This window comes from Coloeus monedula (genome assembly GCF_965178545.1).
Source record: "Coloeus monedula genome assembly, chromosome: 7".
In the NCBI taxonomy this organism is placed as follows: domain Eukaryota; kingdom Metazoa; phylum Chordata; class Aves; order Passeriformes; family Corvidae; genus Coloeus; species Coloeus monedula.
This window is the reverse complement of record NC_138787.1, coordinates 16,936,122-16,960,283: the sequence shown is the minus strand read 5'-3', so window position 1 is coordinate 16,960,283 and position 24,162 is coordinate 16,936,122. Positions and strand designations below refer to the sequence as shown.

The 24,162-nt window shown below is 38.9% G+C and overlaps 1 protein-coding gene across 5 annotated transcripts in view; it reads right to left on the bottom strand.

Annotated features, from left to right (window-relative positions):
• Positions 1–22,239, bottom strand: part of SESTD1 (SEC14 and spectrin domain containing 1) — a 51,594-nt gene extending 29,355 nt beyond the window's left edge. For 2 of the 5 annotated variants that reach the window (XM_082284889.1, XM_082284893.1), the window contains exons 1-7: positions 22,041–22,239; positions 18,856–18,918; positions 18,070–18,172; positions 9,803–9,882; positions 6,408–6,516; positions 2,751–2,841; positions 663–776 (exon numbers count right to left, since the gene is read on the bottom strand). In XM_082284889.1, the coding sequence (XP_082141015.1) occupies positions 663–776; positions 2,751–2,841; positions 6,408–6,516; positions 9,803–9,857 (369 nt within the window). In that variant the 5' untranslated portion in view covers positions 9,858–9,882; positions 18,070–18,172; positions 18,856–18,918; positions 22,041–22,239. Of the gene's footprint in view, positions 1–662; positions 777–2,750; positions 2,842–6,407; positions 6,517–9,802; positions 9,883–18,069; positions 18,173–18,855; positions 18,919–21,758; positions 21,965–22,040 lie in introns of those variants that run through there. The other 3 variants (XM_082284890.1, XM_082284891.1, XM_082284892.1) reach the window with 3 other exon arrangements.
• Between the last annotated feature and the right edge of the window lie 1,923 nt (positions 22,240–24,162).

The following is a 24,162-nucleotide window of genomic DNA, read 5'->3' as shown; positions in this document are numbered from 1 at the left end:
CACCGTGGGCTGCATGCTACATGCCTGTTGTAGTTCAAACAAGATTAGCTTAAAAAATGAGTGGAAAGTTTGATGAAACAGATATTTTCTAAAAAAACAGGGAAAACTGAGGTTTCCATTAACCTCCCAGACAGATAGAACAACGGAACTGCTAACATTAACGTGTAGTCTCTTACATACACTCTGCCTCACAACTCAGAACAGTGTCAGCTTGTATTTGGCAAAGGATCTGTAATCTGTAACTGATGTCAAAGAACTCACAAAATCAGAGAAGATGCATGCAACAGCAACAAGATGTTTTTCAGAATGGCTACAGCTGATAGTGACACCATACATCTCTACAGTCTATTAGAGAAGTCATGAAAAATTTCACACTAAACCCTGCACAACAGTTTCTTACTCAAAACACCCACAATATGTATCAAATAGCTTTCTTTTCTTGCTAAGCAAAGAACTAAATGCCATACATTTCGAAGTTAAGAATATTAAATGAAGAAAGTCTCATTAAAAATGGAAAAAGTTAAAAAGCCACAGTGGTTTGTTAAGGTTATCCCCAAAGCATCTGGAACATAACTATTTTAAAGACACTTTAGTTGCCATCCAATTGTACCAGAATTTCAGAAACAGTGTTTTTGACTGAAGTAGACAAAAGCTCAACATACCTCAAAGCCAAGTCTATCTTTCTCTTTCCAAAAGCAGAAATGTGTAACCTTCTTATCCCAGAACTCATCTGGCTTTACTACACAAACAAGTGACACCTCAGCTGGAACAACATTCTGTAAAACAAATGAAAAAATAAGTAAAACATTCAAGATTAAACCTTCATTTACCACAGAAGTGAATTCCACTTAGATTTCATCATCTCTACAAGAACTTAAAAATTGCAGACAGAAATTGAAGTATACTTCATCTACATCACATACTTGCACCATCCTGCATTGTAACAGATTGTGCTAGACTCATAGCAAAGCTAGGTCACAACTGAAAAGAAAATATAACCTCTTTGCTCCCAGTCCTAAGGACAAACCATTAGTCTATGCTGTGTTAATACAGAAAAATGAATTATTGGCTAGATTTAATTTAATTTATGGTATTTCATTAAAAAGAAAAAGAGATTTTAAAAACAAAGCCTTCCACCAATATTAGCTTCTACGCAGAAGGCAATCGTAATCATAAAGTTAGGAAAAAGCTGTACATGTGTTATCAGATCACATGCCAAGATTATATCCTATTACTTCATTAGTACATACTGCTTAGGCTAGAATGAAAAGGCTGAATATTGACATTTCAACATATTAACTCATTAAAATACTACCAGAAAAACATTTCTCAACCTAAATCTACCAAGTTGATTTTATGTTGTCACACTGACTATAGATCAAGGAACAAAGACTCCTGATTACTCTAAACTTAACAGCTATAGCAGTAAGTAAAAATTAAATAATCAGAGTAGTGATATAAAGGTGGCACAATCCATGGGATTTCTCTTTAAATACCTAATTTTATTTATAAAAACTTAATTCAAAAGAAGTTAAAGAAATCAGCAACAAAAAACTCCAATTCATTCTTGCACCATTTTAATGAATATGCAAAAACGATTTCGAAGTAGACAATATTTTGAACACAGAAATGTTTTTGAGTACTACGTACAATGAAGCAGACAAATCTCATGTGATCTGCACAAGTGATCAATTCACACAAGAAAATCTTTATTGCTTCCTTCTCAAACTCAAGATACAAATGTGCAAGTCATGTTTCTGCAAGCTTTGCACAGGCAGGACAAGTGCTGCCAGGAAGTCAGGCAAATAAGAGCCTGGGCAAAGAGCTGACCTTCCCCACTAGCTGCAGCTCCCACTGAACCTCACAATCACACCATGGCTGAAGCAAAACCCAGTCAAGATCATAATATGAACACAAAGGATTCAAATACTGTAACTCTATTAATAGGAAAACCGTCCTAGTCAAGAATAGGTGAAAGACACCTTGACACAGACTTCAAAATCCAGAAACAACAATGACCCAGCAGGATTAAAAAAAAAACAACTGGTATTTGACATACTTTCTGATGCTTCACTTAAGTCTGAGAGGAAAACTGCTCTGATAAAGAGAAATCATCTGTGCAGTAAGAAAGGCAGTAGTCCAAGTGTTCTAATGTGTTAGAAATGCCGTATCTCACATTTCCTTTGACCACTGAGACCAGAAAATAATCCATACAGCAGAAATAGGACTCTATTGTAAGCACACAGTTCTGAAGAGTTAAAATATTTTTTTAGAATTATTTTTTATTGGAAATTGTCACTTTTCTTCTTCTCCTACTTTTTATAGTATTCAGAACATAATTAGTGATTGGAATTATGATCCACAACAAAGTCAACTATATCCTACTGCAAAGGAAACCTTGTAGTACAGCATATATTGCATCAAAACCTGTTCAGCTGCAGTGTCTGTGTCACCTGCAGCCCTGCACACATTCCTACTGCTCATAGTTGGTTAATGCCAGGAGTATATTTCTGTATTTTTTTAACTAAAACTGTTTTAGAAAAAGGTCTACAACTGTGTGTTCTCATCATATTAAGAATTTGTCTCTCACTTGAGTGAGCTATAACATCTGCTTTTCAGAATTTCTTCCTGCACAGAACTCATCACAGAACCATATTTTAAGGAAATTACTGCCACTACAGTAACACAGCCATTTGGTTCACATCCATAAAACTGATCAGTCAACTATGATTGTATGAATATTTATTTACCTGCAGCATTAATACAACCGTCTTTACCACGTTCCACTGAGATTTTCTGCCATCCACTATCACAGTGAATCCTCGGGCTTTACACTTCTCACTAGAAGAAGAAAAACACTTAAAAACCATAAAATTCACTCTAACAAGTGTCATACCACGACTTTGGATTTCAAACCTCCTGTAAAATGCAACTACATAGCTTTTTTCCTTATAGAAACACTGTCTTACAAACCTTAAGTTTACTTACTTATAAATAACTTCCAATTTTAATGCTCCAGCATATTATTAGATATTCCAAATTAAAATTTTTAAGTAGCACTGAAGTATATCTCATAGTACAAGTATTTATTTAAACTGTAGCAACCCTGAAAAGGTCTCATAACTGTTAAGCTCACAAAATTCTCAGAAAAGAGATCAATTTACAGTGTCATAAGGAAGACAAAGGGATGTCAGTTTTCACAAGGTTACTTCTGAATTGGCAAAGATTTGAGGATACATATCACTTTGTGCATGTCCTAATAGGAAACCATCTAAGCATGCTTAAATTCTATCCTTAACAAGTAAGCTAGGAACTGCAGTGAAAAAAAGCCTCTACAGGACACAAGCTTTGTCTACAGATCTACAAGACAGACTATTTTAGACTGCTATCACCTCTTTTTGTTCTAAGAAGGTTTGAGTCTGTGTATACTACAGAAAAAAATAACCAACCCCCCCCCAAAAAAAGCACTAAACCAAACACACCCCCCAAAAAAATCACCCAACACCCCCCCCCAAAACCTGCAGAAAACAGCTGCAAAGCCAAAAGTTCAAAGGTGGTGCTGCTCAAATAAAAAATGGTAGAAAATAGCGAAAACTTTCCTCATTCTCTGTGCATTTCCACAGACCTCTCCAGCTCATTTCAAACTGAAGCTGGCATCAAGGTGCTCACAACAATGGCTGGATAACGTTCAGTGGTGGCAGCAACCTCTGGATATCACCAACAGCTGGGAAGTATTACCTTCCCACGACCAGCACAGGACCATCCAGAAGAGGACTTTAAAGTGAGCCCATGTTTCAACATTAGTTAGCACACTAGATATCATGTCCCAGGTTGAAATTCTTGTGTTGGCAAAGTTATAAGTAAATAAAATCCATGACATTTACATTAGGTAGGAAAGTATTACGTAATCTTTCCCAAATCTGCAATTACAAAACAAAGCTACTTCTGTAATCTCCTTAGCTTACAAAAAAACAAAGCATGTAACAGTAAGCATTATGTTTCACAAGAAGAAATTAACTGTTATTTATTTCATGTTTAAGCTGAGCTTCATCAGGTATGGGTGGAAGACAAATTCATCTCAGAGTTTAAAAAAAAAAGGGGGGGGGATGGGGGGAGGAAGGCACTTTACTATTCTGTTAAGGAAAAAATAATTACAAAGTTGGCCGCCAGTCCATGAATGCTTTTGGTTTTAAGAAACCTCTAAGATTACACACATGATTTTTCTGGAAGCAGTCCAAACATTTAGGCTTCATGAGTGCAATGTTTAATCAAAATCAACTCAAAAGGCACACTACTACTGCTTTTAAGAATAAGGTGAAGAGTGTTACTACAGCATCTTGAGACATTACTTCCTTAGGCTTACTGGAATCTAGCAGTATCAGCATCTGCTCCTCTACTATTAAACCTATTAAAAACCCTGAAACCCAACAAAACACACAACCAATCAAATTCAGAAGTGACCTACCACTTCTAGAAAGTTCAGCCAATGCAAATGTTTGTATGCAAGTTAAAATAAAAAATAAAAAGCTTGGTGATTTGAGCCACAATAGAGAGAATATAACAAAGGAAGCAAACTTCAGTATGAACAGACAACGGCATAACATTGCCACTATTATTCTTCTTCAGTTCTGGACAGACCTCTCCAGAATCTGAGAATTTTAAATTCCATCAAAGAAGGGCGTAACAGTAGACTTAAACACTAGGAATAAGTTGTCTGAAGTTTTAGGATGGCTTCACACATATACTCCAAAGAAATTCTACCCAAGACACTTCAAGCAGCTACGCCCCTCAAATAGTGGACACAGCCAGCCATCCACACTAGACTGACGGTCCCAAACCAGTTGTAGTTATGTCTTATATCATGCACAACTGAATTAAAAGTTAAACATATTAGGTTACCTTACACAAAGAACTGGGGAAAAAAGTAGTATTAATGTTGCTTGGACAGCTATCTGGGTTTGGGACAATATCCCTCCCCTCAGCCCTCTTTTTCCCAAACATTGTTCAGCAGGTTTTCCAGAACAAAAATGAGAAGCGCTTAGGCCAAAAAGTTTGTATTTCCCACTGAAAAACAACACACAAACCAAAATGACAATGATTTTTCCATACTGCCACCAGAGAAGAGAGGTCATTTTTTCCACAACTGACAAACAGAACATTAAATGTGGGAACACTGACTTCACTTTCAAACAGATTTCCCAGTTTCTACTGAGTACAAAGAGCGCTTTGGTTCAGCATTTAGACAGTTATTGTTACACTGATATATGTAAAGACATACATCAGGATGAGACTGTGGAATAATTAATGCTTACTAGAACAAGAATGCCTGCATCTGTTCCGTAAATATGGCCAAATCCTTAAGTCAATGATAGGACTTGTGTGGATGACCATTTGGTATTTCATCACTTTACAAAAGACAACAAGCTGTTTGAAAAACCCTGAAACTTACACAACTAAAACGTTGTGCAGTATACTCATATACCTACTGATGTTGTACTTTTAATTAATTTGAAATTATTCTTTACTGCTCTCTCACCAATCAGAATTTTTTAAAGTCTTATCTACAAAAACAACCCCAACACTGGATCCTTTAACTGTATTTTATAAACATTTATAGATCACAACATGCAAAGTACACTGGATGTCTTTAGTTATGCCATTGTTGTCCAGTTTCCAGAAGAGAAATTTGAAAAGATACAAAAGCAAGCATTTATCTGAGAGGCTTCATTTCTTTATAAAGCAGAGGCACAAGAGGAAAAAAAAAAAATTATGAAAAAGAACAATCCCTGGATCTTAAGAAGATAGAAATGCAGGTATCTACGCCAGGACCAAAAACTGTCACTGTAAGCTTGCAGTAGCAAATGCACTGAACTTCAACAACAATGATTTTACAGCAAGCTATGGATGACAGGATACTCAAGCTGTCATTCAGCACATTTAAACAGTACCTTAACTTTAAACATGAGTTGCTTGCTAACTTCAGTAAGACTGTGTATTTTTACACTCAGTGCACACTGAAGCTGTACAAGCTACAAAGCTTAGGCACAAAGTACAGAAAGGGCAATAAGCAATGCTGCCTTTGCAAGCTTAGGAGTTTGATTGGAATGGCTCATTAATTTACTTAGCAATTTAAGTGCATGGTCATTAAAAAGAAATTATGAAAAAAGCTATCCCAAGAAAGGAGAACATAAGGACATAAAAGGACATAGACAAGCCTTAGTACATATCCCTTAGCTTATTGGGATGTGTGTTCCTAACTCAGTCAGACAGTATCAAATTCTAAACAAACATTTATGTAAAATTAATTTGGTATAGAAGAGCAAATAAAATTAAAAACAATAGAAAGATCCCTTCTACAACTGCAAAAGAAACCAACCCAGCTCTGAACAGAATGCCTTCCAAATCACCTTGGTATACTTAGAAGGTAGTCTAGTGTGACACTCAGCTCATCCATACTCGTCTGTTCAAGGCATAATGGAATTGTCAGAATGAGGCCACTTCTCCTGTCCTTCCCTCCTGTTTCAGAAAGAAAAAGTAATTACAAAGTTAATGTGATGACGTTTAAGCAGAAGAAATACTCTGCAGTTAAGTGGTCTCAAACCTCATGATAAAAGCAATCTTGAAATTGCTGTGGAAACCTCAGCTGACATTTCACCTCTCAGCTGTGAAGACTCATGCACCACGTGGATATTTAAAACATCATCAGAGCATAGCCCACATCCACAGCTGTCACAATTTTTCATATAATACTTTCAAGACAAACAATACAAGTGTTCCAGAAGCATCATTTTTGCATTTCTAGATTACATTATTAAAAAGCATCTCCTAGACCTTCTACACTACCAGCCTATCAGAAACCTAGTCAGCTCCTAAGATGAGCATGTACCAACTGGAGCTCCTAGAAAAGGAGGACTTTTCTAGTCCAACTGACTACTAAAGGGGGATCTTGTACCACACAGACTGCCCATGGCACATACTCTAAACTGGCAGTTCATTCAAACACAGAACAACTTCTAGACCTACTTACAAACAGCTAACAGTCACCTCATTATTAAGACAAATACTTCCGACCACTTGCCTTAATCTTCATATGTATTTTCAATCCTTTCTGGTAAAAGTTATACGAACAATAATAGAAACAGTAAATTTTAATATATTATCTATTTTATTAAGGGAAAAAACACAACCACAACACACTTAAGCACATGTAAGAGTCAATTACTAAACAATCTTCTCCATATTTTAGAAAAAACTATACAAAGAGAGCTATAATCACAGGTTTATTTGGGTGAAAATGAAGCAAAGTAAATTTCCGTAACCTGAGAAAGAACATCTTTGTTCTCAAACTGTGTTATTCACATGGTTAAAGCAATTTAATTATGCTTTTGGTTCACAAAGTTCTTCAACAGAACTGAAGTTCTATCTAATCAGTAAGAACAACTTTTTACAGAATAGTAACAGCCGTGCAGAAATAAGTGCACAAGCACAGTCATGCTTGCAGACTCATACACACATGTTGACATAATTTGATAAGAATTCTCCCCATCCATGAGGTGCAGGCAAGATAATGACAAACACTGTTTACACAATATATGTTGGAATCTTAATTGCAACAGGCTTTTTATCCTTGTTTCCAAAGCTGTGCAAACTCTCCAAATTTGGAGTTTTAAAGATCCCCTGACACAGGTATTTTCCACATTTTCATAAAGGACCTACTGCTTTCAGTGGTCCACTGCAGTAGTTGTGTTCCCTCCCTTCCTCCTTTCTGGGAGAGAATTGCTGCTGGAAAACAGCAACACACTTTCTAGTAACTGTAATTCTAAGCAGAAGAATTGAAGAGTGGTGTTGTGTGAGAAAGGACAAATGCACAGATGCTTCTTGCAGAAACAATCTAAAGCAACAGTTATTTACAGACTGTCCACCCTTCTGTTTCTGAATGGCAGAAAGCCTGAAAACTGGAGTGAGGAAGCAGAGAAAAAAGAAAAATACTTGGATTTAAACAGCATTTGCTGAACTGACTAAACAAAACACAACCCAAATCCCAGAAATATAATCTCCTGACATTTCACAAAAAGACTACAATAATTACCTAAATTATTATTTCACGACAAGTCATCTTGTGTAACAACTAACAGGTTTTTCCCCCAGCTTGTAAACACTGCTTAGGAAAGCAACTGAGAGCATCACAAAAGAAAAAAAAAAAAAAAAAAAGGAAGTTTTTAGTTCATTTTGCACCAAAGTGGCTGTTCAAGGCTTTTGGTTGACTTAGGAGCTTGCTTTTTCTTTTGTGCTATGTGTAATGACCTATTAACATGAAAGCCACACAGCCATGGATTTCAATTAGAAACCACTGTTTGGCTTCCAGAAAAAGGCAGGATCAACAGTATTTCTACCAATTTAACTCAAAAATGACGAGAGACTTCAGCACTTAAACACTGCAGAACACTTTCCTAAAATATTATTTTTCCAAGTATATGTTTTTAATCAGTAATGTATTTTAATTTGTGAAATCATATGGAGTAAAATTGATTTAAAGATACATGATGAACCATTTTGTGTCTGTCAAGTTCCTTTACTCACACTGAAGAACACTAAAAAACCCTGTTGCATCAAGCTTCGTCATTCATTAAATTAAAGCACCCATTAATACTAAACAATTCCAAAAAGATCAAACCTACTTAGAACTACATAGGTCCAAAAGGGTTCCTAGCATTGAAAATGCCATTCAGTAAATTATTTTCCACTAAGAACGTCTGTATTTCAAAATGGATCAGGCAGCTTTAATAGCAATTTGAAAATGCACTCTAGTTAATGAGAATATCCCCTTACAATATAATGCTGAACAACAACTTACTACAGATCTGCTGTTACTATGAAGGAACTGTCCCAGGCTTTAATGTGAGTTGAATCTTAGGGAATTGATTGTTTTTAAACAGGAATTGTTAGATTTGCAATTGCTGGAGACAGTGGGCAAATTCAAAGCAAAATAAAAGCTATTAACAAAAAAACAGGTTTCCCTTCTCAGGTGACTGGAGCAGGCTAAACTAGACTAGCTAAAAAAATAAACTAAAATAAACTAAATGAGAAGAATATTTATGGCAACACTTGTCAGTTTTTGAAGTTGGCAAGTGTTCTATAAGTTACCTACCTACACTAGATCAGACAATCGAACACCAAGAACTAACACAGCTATCTATGACAGCAGTGAAACCAGCAGGAGAATGTCATTCACCATTTGAAGTATTCCCTCTCCTCTTTTTTTTTTTTTTCTGGGATAGGGAAGAGAAAAAGTTACCTCCAACATAAGATTCAAGAAGTTTTAATAAATACAATAATAATTACAGCCTTCCCCGAAATAACTACCTGGCAATAAACAAACCATTGCAATGCATGGCTAATTCTGCTTCCACATGTTTTTATGCTGGAGAAAAAACAGGTGAAAAGGAAGGAAAATTTTTCAATGGAAAATCCTGAAAACATTCACTCTGTATTTCTAAAACCACAAAAAAAACCCCCAACTAGTAAGGATTATTTTTGGATAGCTACTAAATCATCATTCTCTTACATAAAGACTGAAACTTCCTAACAACTGTGGGTTGAGCTACAGGCTACAGCAAAACCAAATCCTAAACACCAACAGCTTGGCTACTAGATAAAAAGTTCAAGAGATTCTTTTGGAATATGACAAAGCACTAATCAACAATGTATTTCTGTTAAACATCCAGCAAACACAAATAAGCAACTTAAATATCCCATCCAAATTATGCAGGGAGGAACCAGCTGAGTAAAACCAAAAGCGTACCTGAAAGAAAAGCCAATTTTTTCTTCAGAATGGGTAATATTACTGACGCTTCCATTCTACTTCAGATAATTTTTGCAGCTCTGAAACACAAGAAGTTGAAGTTGTCAAGCATGGGAAATCAATTGCAGTGTTTCCAGTGTTACACTTCTGAATTTTTCTGAAGGAAGCATGGAACACTCTAAACAAAATCCAAGATACTGTAAAAACTTAAGATAAACATCTTTGTAGGCTTTTATCCATACAAACATTTAATTAAAGATTCCTTTCTCCTCACTGGGGGCTAAGAAACAGCCCAACCACAAAAACCAAAGCAGAATCTCAACCAAAGACATCAAGATAATTTATATAAAATCCCATTTCCCAACCCTATTAAACTACAATTGATTTACAGGTACGTCATCTGTTTGCTCATTCAGATGTAAAATAAATGCAAATAAGATTGCACTTTTGCACAGTTTATCTCATATTACCAAGAATATAATAATGAGCTAAATATGTTATGCTACATTTATGTCAGGACACTGCCATTACCCTGTTATTAGCAGGGCTTCAATTGAAGAAAAACATCCAACAGCCTGAATAACTATGTCCTAACTATAACCTATACCTGGAAATGCTTCTGCTTCTTTTGCCTCCTCCTTACCCTCATGCAATTTTTATTGCATTGTGAACTGCAATTCATCGTGATGAAGCTTTTTTGCTTCATTGACAAATCCGCGGGATGCCTGAACTGCAACCTCCTCTTCCAGCCTACATGAAGTAGCAACTGGCATCTGCTTGTAACTTTCTGAGGTCATACTTCCACAAATCAATCCAAATAATTAAAAAACCTAATTCTGCACAGAAATACGCAATTCAAGGTATGCGCCAGTATCCTGTCAAAATAAAAACAGATCCAAAAATTTTTTTTTTCCATTCCAGGACCAGGGCTTCAGACTGCAACCTGGAATTCTCCCTCTGGATACTTCAGGATGTACACAGAGTATTTTTTCCTGGCATGGGGGAAGTTAACTGAATAAAAACTACAAATGATATTGGAAAAAAACCCCAAAAAACTCAACAAATCCAGAGAAATCCAAATAGCCTGAGGTAAAATAGTTACTCCTTTTCATGTTAAAAGAATAAGCTTCATAACAAACAAATAAGGAATTATCATATTATTGTAAAACAGAAAAAAATATTTCAACAGCTTTTTACTGTCTCTTCCTGTTCCAGTGTGTAATGTGTCACAATGTTCATTCCCATCTCTTATCCCAAAATCTCCATATTGAAATGTAATTTTGCCAATTATATAAAATTCACACTTCATGTATTACAGAAGGAAACAAACAACTTTCTGTTCTCTCAGGAAACTGAGTCCCATGACAGCCTGTACTTTGAACAATTACTCAAAAAAGCATTCTATTAAAGCTTCCTGTATGCTTTAGACAAAAACTTGTAGTTATTTGTTGCATAAAACACAAAATTTAAGAATTACTCAGGCAGTCATTTTTTTCCCTGAAGCCACTCTGTGTACACTTTTAAACTTTGGCAGTTCCCTTTATATTCTTTTTTCCAAGATGTGGAACACATACCTGAATGATTTTTCTCCCTCCTCCCCAGGTTATATTTCCAAATTATTACAAATGCCTCTTTATTATAATCAATGAATGAAGTTCAAACCTACATACAACTTCATTATCTCTGTACTTTCACATAGGAACAAAAGTCTGCATCAGCTTACTGACTCTAGGGAACATGTTTCTCTGCTGTTCTGAAAAGACCTATTTATTTAATATGAAAGCATCGCCTGGCTTTCTGCCACAGTAGTGGCACTGTCCATGGATCAAAATAGTTCTTTTATTCAGTATTTCCTGGAACCAAAAGAAGCATTCTGTTCAGAGTGGAGGGAGGTGAGTCAGACCAATGAGAACAACTGCTGATAATTCCAAACACCTAGTCCTTGTTCCAGAAACTCCTGAAGTTTACACTTACCTCAATTCTGTGAGAGCTAGAAGAAAACTCTCACCAGAGCAGGTTATCAGAACATGTCAGAAAAAAAAGAATTCTTCACGTTTAAAAAACAGTCTTAGTGTTAGAATTAAACAGTCTTAGTTTAGAATTAAACTAAATGTCTTTTTTTAATATTGGAAAGTGAAACAATTCCAAGACAGCTGGCATCTACTTTCCAATGGGAGCTACTAAAGGTGTTTTGAAAAGGTACACTGCTTAAAAGCAGATATAAATGTATTTAGACCCACAAAATATATGTAAAGTGTTCAATTCGTTGGAGGAAGACAAAGTGACAGGTTCTTAAAATTGTTCATCAAGCTTTCAATTTAGCAGGAGGAAAGAATGATTTGTTGCTCAATACTGTACCACTCCTTAGCTGAAAGAAACAGATTCAGTGTCTATGCATCAATAAAAATCCCATTTGGTTTCATTAAACACAAAAAAGCTACAGAAGAAAAATGAGAGCACTGAAGAGAACAGATTTCACATGAGGAAAGTGATATACTTCAGGAAGCTGCATTTTATCACTTCCAAATCAAAAGACACAACTTTTATACACTAAAATGTTACAGATATGAAACAAATTAAAGAGGTTAAATGTGTTTGTCGAATTTCAGAAAGTATTTGAGTGCTGTATGCCCACCTGCAATCTACTTTGCCATAATACCATAAAATGCCATACACCAAACTGTAAAACTTGTAGTTCTTTTATTTAACATGCTTCCAGGACACATTCAATGCACACTGAAAAACCTCACTGAACCTGTTTAGAATGACACAGGCTTTCAGGTTATTAAATCCATATAGCAATGTCAGCCTGAAACAATGTGTTCATTCTTTTGAAGATTTCCACAGGAAGGTGGCAACACTAAATTCACATAATACTTGTATTTAAAATCTAAATATTTGAAAGGCATTCCAATGATATAGAAAACTCTTTCAATCCCCTTGACAAGCAGAAACTAATACTATTTGTGGAGAAAATTCTCTTACATACAAACTTGGATGAAATACATATGGAGAGGATGGGAAGTTGGGGAAATAGTAAACAAATAGTTCAAAAAAAGTTACAGAACAGGTAAAAACGCAAACAATACTTCAGGCTGCACTCCAACGTGAAATCAAATCACAACTTGGTAGGATGCATAGTCTATCATTTCTAGACTCTGCAACTACTGTAAATTACATTGTTTTACTCCACAGGCCTAACATTTCAGAAGTTCTTCCGAAAACAAAAAACCAAACAAAAACAAACAACCCCCTCCAAACAAACACCAAAAAAAATCCCAACCAAAAAAAAAACCCCACCAAAAATAAAAAAAACCTCGCACACAATAAGTACTATGTGTAATTCATCAAAGTGCAAAATTTCTGATGAATGGAAAGTATCACCTGCATTTTGTGCTACCCATCTTCATTGTCTTCAAATAAAAAAAATTAATAAGAACCCATGTCCAGACACTGTTTAAAACCATTGTAAAAGTCTATTAAAGATGGGGGAAGAGGGACAAGTTGACTAGACAACTGGAAGTAAGATGTCAGAGAGAAGCTGTCCTGCAAGTAACAGGTGTTTTCTTTCTAAGCAACACAGTGGAAACCACTGGTCAAACACATTAACAATCAAAACAAATTCAGGTTTAATGAGAATTAATATTAACATGTTTATTCATGTTTCTTAGACCTGAAACCTTTAATACTCTCACTACATGGTGCACAGTCTTGAAATGGGTTAGTCTGCATATGAGCATCTGTTGCAAGTTTCAAAGAAGGAGTACTTTCTTCATTCCTTTAGCATGTATCTCACAGGAGCATGTAGCTGGTCTGTTAAGCACAGGACTACAAGTAAGAAAAAAAAAATCTGGTTTCTATTCCCTGTTCTGCTATGAAATATACATATGGCTCTCAGCAAGTCATTTATCCTTTTTAGTCTCCATTCAGTTCCTCTGTCTTATTCTCTTTTTACAAGAGTATTGTGATGTTTAATTCATTAATGTTTTTGAAGACTTCAGAGATTAGAAGGAGCTCCACAAATCTGCCTATAAATAACCCAGGAGCAGATGGGCAGTTATATTCAAAACTGTAGCAGCTTGCAAGTCCAGGCAGAAACAATAGCACAAATGACAACAGACATTCTGAACTACCAAAGGAAAAAAGCCTCAGATCATACAGAATGGAAACACTTTTTCTTTTAGGTCAACTTTTTAATTGCAGACCTTCAAAACTATCATCTTCATTCTCTGAAGCCAGCATGCAGGCTTTTTCAGATGCTAACTTCAACCCACAAAGCATTACCCTCTTTTTCCCTGAATCAGCTTAGAACAAGTTCACCTGTTCCACACAGAAATAAAATCCACGTATAAAAGACAGAGAGAAAGCCAAGTATCACCATTATCTATGTAGATTATTATTTCACCTTCCTTTAAAGTTACATTAAAGGTTGTCATCTCTCCCACAGCAAAGTTGTACAAAGAGAGAACACAAACGAAGGCGTCTCCAGGGCTGATGCCCCAGGGTAATTTCTGAAGCACAAACTTGCCCCAAAATTAGAAAAAGGCTGTAAATATTTATTAGTTAATGCTGTCTTCAATTAAAAAGCACCTGGAACTCAGCTACTCAGCTGGACAGTTTCAAAATAACAATAAAACCTGACAGATGAACATCAGCTTACGTATGCAAATGCAGTATTCGGTTTTTACTCTTTAAGGTATTGTGAGCAGCACTAATAAATATTTAACATTAGAGCCCTCAGGAGAAAAAGTAACTCCAGATATTTAAAGAAGATCAAGTTTTTTGCTTTTTCAACCACTTTAGTATTTTTAATTTTTTTACTATCTGTAAAAACTGTCCAGAAAAAAACCACAAAAGTTTCATACTGTGTCTGAAGTTGTAAACAACAAAAATATTCCTGATCTTCTGTAACCTGCTAATTCACACTAAAGAAGTCAGAAAATGAAAAACACAGACTGAGTAATTTCATGAGCATGTAAGCTTCTTTAATTTTAAAGCAAGACGCAACCATACAATGCCATTTCCATTACACATGCACTGTGAGTACTCTAACTCAGCAACTTGCCATGGCAGTTCAATGCACAGACTGAAAATGTGCTCTGACTTGGGTTAAAGCTGAGGTTAACAGTGTGCTAGGCCATGATCCAAAAGCACATTGTCACAGCCACAACAGATTTAAGCTTGGAAAAATTACAATTCTATTCCATTTTCACCTGAAGGTTCAAATCTTATTTTCTAACTAAAGCTAATAACAGACTTCGGAAGAACTGTCTGTTAACTACTTCCTTTATTTAACCCATCTTCCATATTCATTTCCCACCCTTTTTCAACCCATCAACAATTCTGTGAAAAGTGAAATAAAAAGATGAGCAACGAAAGGAAGTGATGAGCAATACAATGAATAGCAAACCAGCAAATGGAAAACAAGTGAGTAAGATGTTATGCCATCTGAGAAGAAAAAGACATTGTGTGTCTGAGTTCTAACTTTGATCACAGTCAACTATTCATTTCACACAAGGGCAGAGCTTTTCCTCCGACTTCAAGCAAGTGACAGAGGGGGAAAAAAGGAAGAGTACGAAGCACAGAAACAATGTAACTAGGGATGCACAGTAACACCTGCATGTACAGCTGTGAAACACAATACCAACACCTCAGTCTTCCCATACAACAAGGTCAGCCACAGGATACTGTGCGGCAATGAGCGCACTCACAAAGAACAGCACTCCTTGGGCTCACTGGCCATGTTCAGAGAGCAAACTTGCCCAGGACACATGCAGACCTTCATAACAATGCTACAACATGCGACATCAAAGATGACAGCTTGCTAGAGTTTTCTACCCTTTCCAGCTTCAGTCCAAGCCAAACACACGGTCTATGTTAAGTTGTAGCAGTTTTCAAGCCTCTTTAATCTAGAATAGTAGAGAAAATAAGCCACAGGTTTTGGATGCATCTTCACATTCCCTTTTCTGCCACATTTTTACAGTGAGAGACACCATTTACCTTCCTGCACACACCACAGCTTGCCCACCAGCAACAGAAGACCAATCTAGCTCATACCCTCCTTCCTTTACAACAGACAGCCAAACCAGCAGAAGTTGCAGTCATCTGGTATAGTCCCATCTCACTTAACACTCTGAAGTGTTAGAATTGAATACCACAGAATACATAAAATGATGCAAGTTGAGAGGCTGCTTCTTCCACCACTTTCTACATAGCAATAGGTCAATTGAAATGCTATGTTCAAAGCACAGCTGAGACATTTTCTCTTCCTCATCCCACTTTGCTAAAATTCATTAAAAGAAAATTCTCCTTTTTAGGTGTTAAAATTTTCCTTAGTCAGAAGTCACATGGAAATAATACAGAATCATACAGATTGCAAATTCTACCACAAAAGCACTTTGTGAGGTTAGGGGGAAGAAAAAAACCTACGAATAGTAAAATAAAATTACAAACTCCTCTCCTAGCTCCCTCTTCTTAAAAAAAAAACCAAAACAACCCAACAAACAAAACAAAACCAACATAAAAGTCACAAGTGTTTGGAAAAATGAATACCTTATCACCAGGTCTTTAAGGAACTGTCTAAAACCAGTTTGTGATGAAAGATCAGAAAGCTCCTATGCCTTCAGTACTTCATTAAATGAACTAGGACAGTGGGTGGAATGAAATTGGACAATCCAGGCCATGGGCAGCCAAGTCAAAAGACAAACAGCTGTACTGATGAGTGCAACTGTTGGCAGTCCAGAACAAATGAAAAACACTTTCCTCTGGGGTGCAAGACTAGAACTTCTTGTTCTTTCTGCAATATTCTTATATAAGAAAACAATCTACACTTCATAACAATACACATATTTGGCACTGGTTACAAGTGCATGTGGCTCAGGGCCTCAGGATTCATTTCCCAGCTCAGTATAGTGACACTCGACTGAGTGGAAGCAAAAAGAAATGCTCCATGACACTGAAAGCCATCTCGAGAATGGGTATGAAAGGGAAAGGTACTGTTTGAAAGGGTAAGTCAGGTAGGGTGTGCAGACAAAACTGCAGCAGACACAAAAGCAGTCATCCTTTTGGAGTGGAGAAAACTGATCAAAACAAGATGACAGTGAAGAAAGGGCGAATAAAAAGACTATTTACAAATCCCTAAAACTCTGGGTTTGATACCTGACCAAACAGTTACCAGCCCAATAGTAAGATTTTGTGTGGACCTTGAAACACTGAACAATTTCCTCTGCCTAAAAGGAAAAAAAAAATTTAAATTAAAGTTGTGTGTTCCCCTGTCCTCACTGCACAATACACAAAGTATCCATGATGAGGGTAATAATAAAAATCCCTTCAATAAGAAATATGTAACTTGAAAATTTTGTTAATGTTAACCAAACATGAAAGAACAAGAGGTTGAGATATAACAGATCTGTTCACATATCTTGTTCAAATATTTCAGAAATCCATTAATTCACTGCTCTACACAGTAAAAATAATTATCTAAGATGTCCTTAAATTAGTGGGTGCAGGAGAAATAGATCTTAACTTTCCCAGATGTCTTCAGTTTTTCTACTCAGATTAAAAATTCTGAACATTTCAACTGCAAATCACAAATTCTATTGGCCACAGCAACCACCTGCAGTAATCAACAGCACCTCTCCCTCTCTCCTACTCCTCAAAATAAAACATGTAGCCTTCCACTACCAATAAATAAATCAATAATAAATGGTCACATGCTTCAGAGAACATAAAATCAAGTTCTCTAAGCCACTCCCTGGAGCATCCTGCATAGATGCAACACTCATACATTTAGCAATTATACTATTTTTTAGGGTCAAGTGAGACTGCAGAATGAAAGAATTAGCAAACAGAACACCAGCAGAGAGAAAACAGACAACCTGCATTGAGGGTATACTTACTAGAGAGAAAACATGACTTTTGCTAATACCAAAACATAGATAATCCTCAGCAACTTTGATCTATGTATTATGTGTCCATCCTGATCCTTACCCTCAAGAATGGGCATTTATTTTCTCAAGTTCAGCCACAGGTATCATTTAGTGACCCAAACATCAAGCTAACATCAAATCCATTTACTTACTCTTAGAACACTTTTTTTTTTGGCTTTACTTGGTCTGGTCAACACAGCCTTCATGACACCTCACTAAGAACACCTCTCAAATACAACTATGCCAACACCATAGGAATTTATCTTGGCTCTGAATTCTCAAGTACCTACTGCATCTATCTTGCTTTAATTATTGTTTCTGCAAAGCCCTAAGTCATACCTTCATCGCCTCTTAACTATTGTAATTTCCTTCTTAATGGGTTCTTTATGTCCCAGCATTCCAAACTTCAGCTTGTCCAAAATGCAGCAGTTCATCTTCTCACCTAGAAACAGGAAAACAACACTCCAGATTGATTTTCATTTGCTTCCTTGTTGAATTTAGCATCTGCTGTAAGGTTATCCTCACTTCAAAAATCTCTCACTCTTACTTAGTCTGAAGAGCAAAAAGCTTTGCCAATACATTTTTCTGCTTGCTCAATCAAGGTTCTCAAGTCTCTCATTTATCTTCCAGCGCAAGCTTATCAACACCATCAGAGCAGCAACAATTACCTTGATGCTATTACAACTTCCTTCCTTACTCTCACCCACTACCACAGAACCCTCTTAAAAGTAGAATTCACTCATCTCCGGTCTTATGCTTAAACATCCTTTAATACATCTGCAGACACTCCTTTCCTTGTGAGACACTACCACTACATGAGACACAGTAATGCAAGCTGCACTGTGAGCTGCATGGCCAAACAATGTAATTTAACTTTAATACCAGCTTTCTTTATGTTATAGAGCCTTTTAAAGATTTTTTTTTTTAAAGTCCCAAAAGGAAAACAAAGTAAAGCAGGTAAGTTAAAGAAGGCATGAGTTAAAGCCTAAGTAAGTTTTTACAAAACCAACTGCAAAGATGTTGCTCTAGGCAGTATATTCACCAGTATCAAAGCTTCACAAGAACCAAATATAATGCATGAAAATTAAAAAAGATTTATTTTTGGAAGAGACCTATCTTACTTACCATTGGTACTGGAATGCAAAACTGTCTGCTAAGGTTACAAGTTTGAGCTCCAGATTCCGGGTTCTGTAAATTTAAATAAAAAGGATTTGACCATATTTTTTGATTTTGCTACTCAATCTAAAAATCTATTTCCTTGGAGGTTGAAAACAAGGGTTTCTTACAGAGCTACATGACAGGGGAGTCAACATTTCCATTGTATATTCACAAGTACTAGTAAGCTAGGCATTTGAGTTTAGTGGGACAGCAGGAATCCTGCACTTTTCTACCAAAACATATGGTAGACATCAACATTGTTTAGAGTTAGCAGGCAATGCTCCTGAGGCAGCACCGGAAGCAGCGGGAAAGTAACAAGAACCAGAATCCCTGTAGTATGCTCTCAGTCAGAGGTAACCTACACAGAGTTTTAGGCTAAACTGAAAATACAACAGTGTTAGTAGTTTTTTTGCGAAGAGGAAGAAGGTATTCCTACAAAATTACTCGCTGTTGTAAAATTTAAAAAGGCAAAGAATAACTTGGATAAGAAAATAGAAGTACTCCCTCTTTGTGTTAGAAGATACGGAATTAACATACAAGCACCAAACATTAAATCCCAGCAAATGTTTTAAGACTTGCATGAAATCTTGTAACTTGATCAAATTCTACCCCTGAAACGAAACCCAACAACAAAACCCAAAAAGTTCAAATTAGAATATACTGTGTAAAAGGCAAAGTCAAGATGACAAACACACTTCACTGGTTTTACAGTAATTCTGACAGATCAGTCATTACAGTAGTCTAACTCACAGTTTTACATTAAAAACACCCTTCTATTAACGGAAGTTTTCTAGTCAGCCTCGAAAAGATGGGAGAGAAGGCAAGAGGATGTACCTATAGATCAGGAACAAAAATACAAATAGCAAGTCCTTGAGAGAGCTTAAGTAGAGACACACTGGAAATCCTGCAACATCATTTCCAAGCCTACTTTATCAGAAGCTGCATATTGAAGGTGTTTTGTACTTCCCCACCCAATCGTAGTCACTGGGGAATAAAGGTACTCCTCTTTATAATCTATTCCTAAAGATTCTTGACAGGTAGCACTGCATTAAAGTTCCTACAGAAATTCCTCCCGTTTCCCTTCCTACTACCACTCCCAAGCAACAGCCAACTGAAACTGAGCTGAACTTCACCTGACTCCTTTATTCTGTTGACAGAAAACAACAAAACTATGTCAATTTCCCCTGTTTACATAAGCTTCACTGAGAAACTCGAATCCACGGCCAATTTAGAATTATAGCCTACAATTTAACAAGACATCCAGTTTTCCTTACGCTACATATTCTTAAAAGAAATTTAAAAATACATCTATTTCCTTCTCTTAAAATTGTATTTCTAGGAAAACTAACGTTACTGATCAATTAAACTTCAAACAAAATATCATCTATTAGCATACCACCCCTGGAAAAAGTCAGCCGAGATGATTTTACAGGATTCTTCAAGCAGCAATCTATGACGTAAAGAATTGTGCAAAATCCTAAAATCCACCCCTAAAAACCACATTGTAATTGCTCCTAGTTTTGGTGGGAAATTTTCACAGAATCACAGGGTTATTAAGATTGGAAGGGACCTCTGGAGAGCATCTATTTGGATGGCTCTAATGGAACCCCATTTCGACACATTCCTGTGTAACCTGCTGGTGGAGACCCAGCCTCGGCAGGGGGTTTGGATGCCTCCAGAGAGGGAGACTCCACAATCTCCCTGGATAACCTGTTTCAGTGCTCTGCCTCGTTGCTTTTCTCCTGACAGAGCAAAGCATGATCAGCACCTCACCAAGCAGCAGGCCTCACTGAGCAAGCTTCAGTTCTATTCTGTAGTTCACCTTCCCCCTTTTCTCTCTTAAGTTTCTGCTTGGTACAGACAATGGCATTAGGACTATAAATGCTCTCATTCAGATAAAGGAGAACCCTTATTAGCACAGTAATTAATAAGCATCAGTAATCTCACAATGTAAAAACACTATTTATTATTTACTATACACTGAATCTTAGCAGGCAATGTCACAAAAGGGGGAAAAAAACCAGTACTTTCCCATCACAGTGAATTTTACTGCATGAACAAAGTCAAGATCCAATTGTTAGGACACCGCAGACACGGCAATACTAAAAATGGAGAGGACCAATATTTCCTTTGGGATGCAGAAAGATGAGCGAGAAACAGACAAAAGCAGCTATTAATGCATATCGACATAAGCCTCACCAATTTTGCTCACTAAAAAACTTTTTAAAAGTCAAAAAAATAAAGAACCACTCTCCCCTGTCTCTAATCTTGCTTCCATACACTCGTTTAAGTTCTTTAACAAAAACAGTGCTTTAGAGCATCACCGTCGTACAATTTCCTGGCTAAAAAGCTCTGCTACGGGGTAGCAAGGGACACTACAATTATGGGGGAGAAGGCAAAACTGCTGGACAATAGACCTGTCAAAAATCAAAGAAAGGGTAACCACAGCTACGAGCAACCACGTCTTCAGCAGTGAATCAGCTTCCCGGCCAGGCAGCGCTTCCAGAAACCCAGGAGCGCCCGACGCCGCGGCAGTGACACGGCCGTGACTCGTCCCCAGCCCGCCGCCGGCCTGACCGGCGGCCACGTACCGCGAAAATCCCCACCAGGAGCCGAGCGGCTCCGCGATCCAGGGAGCCGACTCCCGCCCCGGCTCCCTCTGGCTCGCTCCCCTTGCCCGAACGCCTCTCCTTCCTTCCCGAGCCTGCCGTGACACCCGCGGCGGGGCCCGCCGGGAGGGGCCGCCGCCCTCCCGCGCCCGCACAAAGGCAAAAGCTCCACCGGCGGCGGCCACTCGGGAGCCCCCCTGGGAAACCCCCCCGCCGCCGCCGCGGCCACGTATGTAGCGGCGGCACGAACAATGCCCAAACCTGTTGCGCGGGTTCCCCCGGGCCGCGCCGACCCGCCGTGCCCCCGGCACACGAGTGGCCAGTGGCACCCACAGCGGGGCAGCGAGCGGGGCGAGGGGCGAGCTCGCAGCCGGGGCTGCTCTGCCGCACGGCCCCGCCACCGCCGCCCCCGGCACAGCGGGGCGCCCCGCGGAGCCAACGCCGCCGCCGCCCGGGAACAAAGCGCGGCCAGGCCGCAGGGCCTGCGCCGCCCTCCGCGGGGCTGGGGCCAGGGCAGAGCCGCTCCGGAGCGCGGGTACTCACCCGATGCGGCGCTGCGGGTGCCCGGGCTGGGAGGACGCGGGGCGGAGCCTGGACCTGCCCGCTCCGGCCGGGCTGCGGTGGCTAACCTCGGCCGCCTCGCACCGCCTCGCTCGCCCGGCGGCAGCCCCTGGGGACGGGGGCGGCTCCGACCCCTCCTCCGTCGGCAAGGAGACGGCGAGCGCCGGGCGCTGGCGGGCCCGCCCCGGCTCCGCTGCCCTCGCTCAGCTCCGCCCCCGCCCGCGGAGCCGCGGTACCGCCCGCCCGCCCCGCGCGGAGCCGCCGCGGCCGCTCGCCCCGCCCCGCCCGGAGACAATGCGGCCGTACCGAGCGCTGCGCCCGCAGGCCGCGGCCCCGCCCGGCCCGGGCCCCCGCAGACACGGGGGTCGTGATAAATACCCAGCGCGGGACAAGCGGGAGTCTGTCCGACTGCGGAGTTTTTATCACTGGCAGCCGTGTTAAGATAACAGTACTCTCGCTCTGCTCTTCGGAGACGCGCTATGCGTGCTGAATGAGAGCACAGCGGCTCACAGGTGAACGCTGGGAGTACCTCAGGCAGGTGTCGGCTGTCCTTCGCCACCAGCGTTTCAGCACTCGTGGCATATCCTGATACCAGAATATCCTGAGTTGGAAGGGACCCACGAGGATCATTAAGCCCAATTCAGCACTGACGTGTATTTTGTTTCCCCTCCGATGGCAGATAATAACCCATTGTCTGTCTCAGCTCCTGGACAAACACCCTAAAACTCTGTCATGCCAAGATTAAAATAATACAAGCAAAAATGCAGAAAGAAATGCTGTGAAGAAGGCTGGCTGGGACACTTGCCTTGGATTCAGCTTAACTACTCTAGGACAGGTTGCAGTCTTAAATCTCCTGGCTGAATACATCATTAGGCTACGTAATTGCTCTTAAAGAAATTGGCTTCTGCACACTCTATTTTAACCATAATTTTGCTCTTGGTTTTTCCAGAACGATTGAATATAATTTACTGAATCTTATTCCGAATATGACAAGTGTCTCACGGAGGCTGCAACTGCTTCGTTTCTTCCCTCAAAACAAGAGTTTGCAGAACCACCTCTGTTCACCGCCTTTCCTGGTTGCTGTCCAGCCAACATCTGCTGCAGCCATCGCCCTCACCGTCAGCATCGGGGTATGCCTGTGGTACTGACCTCATCCCTGGCCTCTTCTAACTCAGAAAGCTGTCCCTCTCTCAGCCACACCACCCACCGGACATGCAAAAACTAAAGATATTGTCATTCAAATTTGAATTAGGGGAGGCACATCAGCCAAGGCCTGCCAGCCTTGAGAACGTACCTTCTCTGTTGGGCCTTTCCTGGAAGAATACTTAAAACAGCAGCAGCAAAGAAAGAGAAAGAGCAAAATTGCTTCCTTCACAACCTGTAGAGATACAGAGATAAACCATCTTCATCAGTTTCCCACAAAAAGTAATTGCTGTAGAGAACCAAATAAATTAATTTTTACTTTATTAAAAGGGGAAAACTTTAGCAGTATTTTAAGTGTGTTCACTAATGATTTAAGAATGTGCCAGATAGAACTTTTAGATCACTCTTCTAAATTTATGCTTATTGCATTCTTGTGGGCAAAAGGTAAGATAATAGAAGCTTTCACTATTCATCAATATTTACTTGAGATCCCTTAGGCTGTATCTTTGTAAGCTCTGACTGTAGGACAAACAGTATTTCAGAACTCTACATAAGTGATCTGATGCCCAACATGTGAAAATTTCAGTGGGACTCGCTGACACATATATGTAATCTTTAAAAGGACCAAGACAAAAATCAACAAAGGGAGAAGTACAGCTGATTGTCATGTATGAATTTCTCTTTATTTTACATGTCTAAGATCCTTCATAGTGTAGATATTACATTCTGTGTACCATACCTATCACATAGCCTATACAATAAAGGAACATGCACCCGTTTAAATTGGGTGGTTTTGCTTTGGTTTGTGGATCTCAAATTTTTAGTACACATGAACTCATTAATCCTAATAAATTTTCTTAAGGTTACTTTTGGGAGAGGAGAGGAGCGGGAGAGAGAGAAGAAGAGGGAGAAGGAAAGGAATTCAGGCCAAAAGGACATAGACCCTATTTCTCCATTTTTC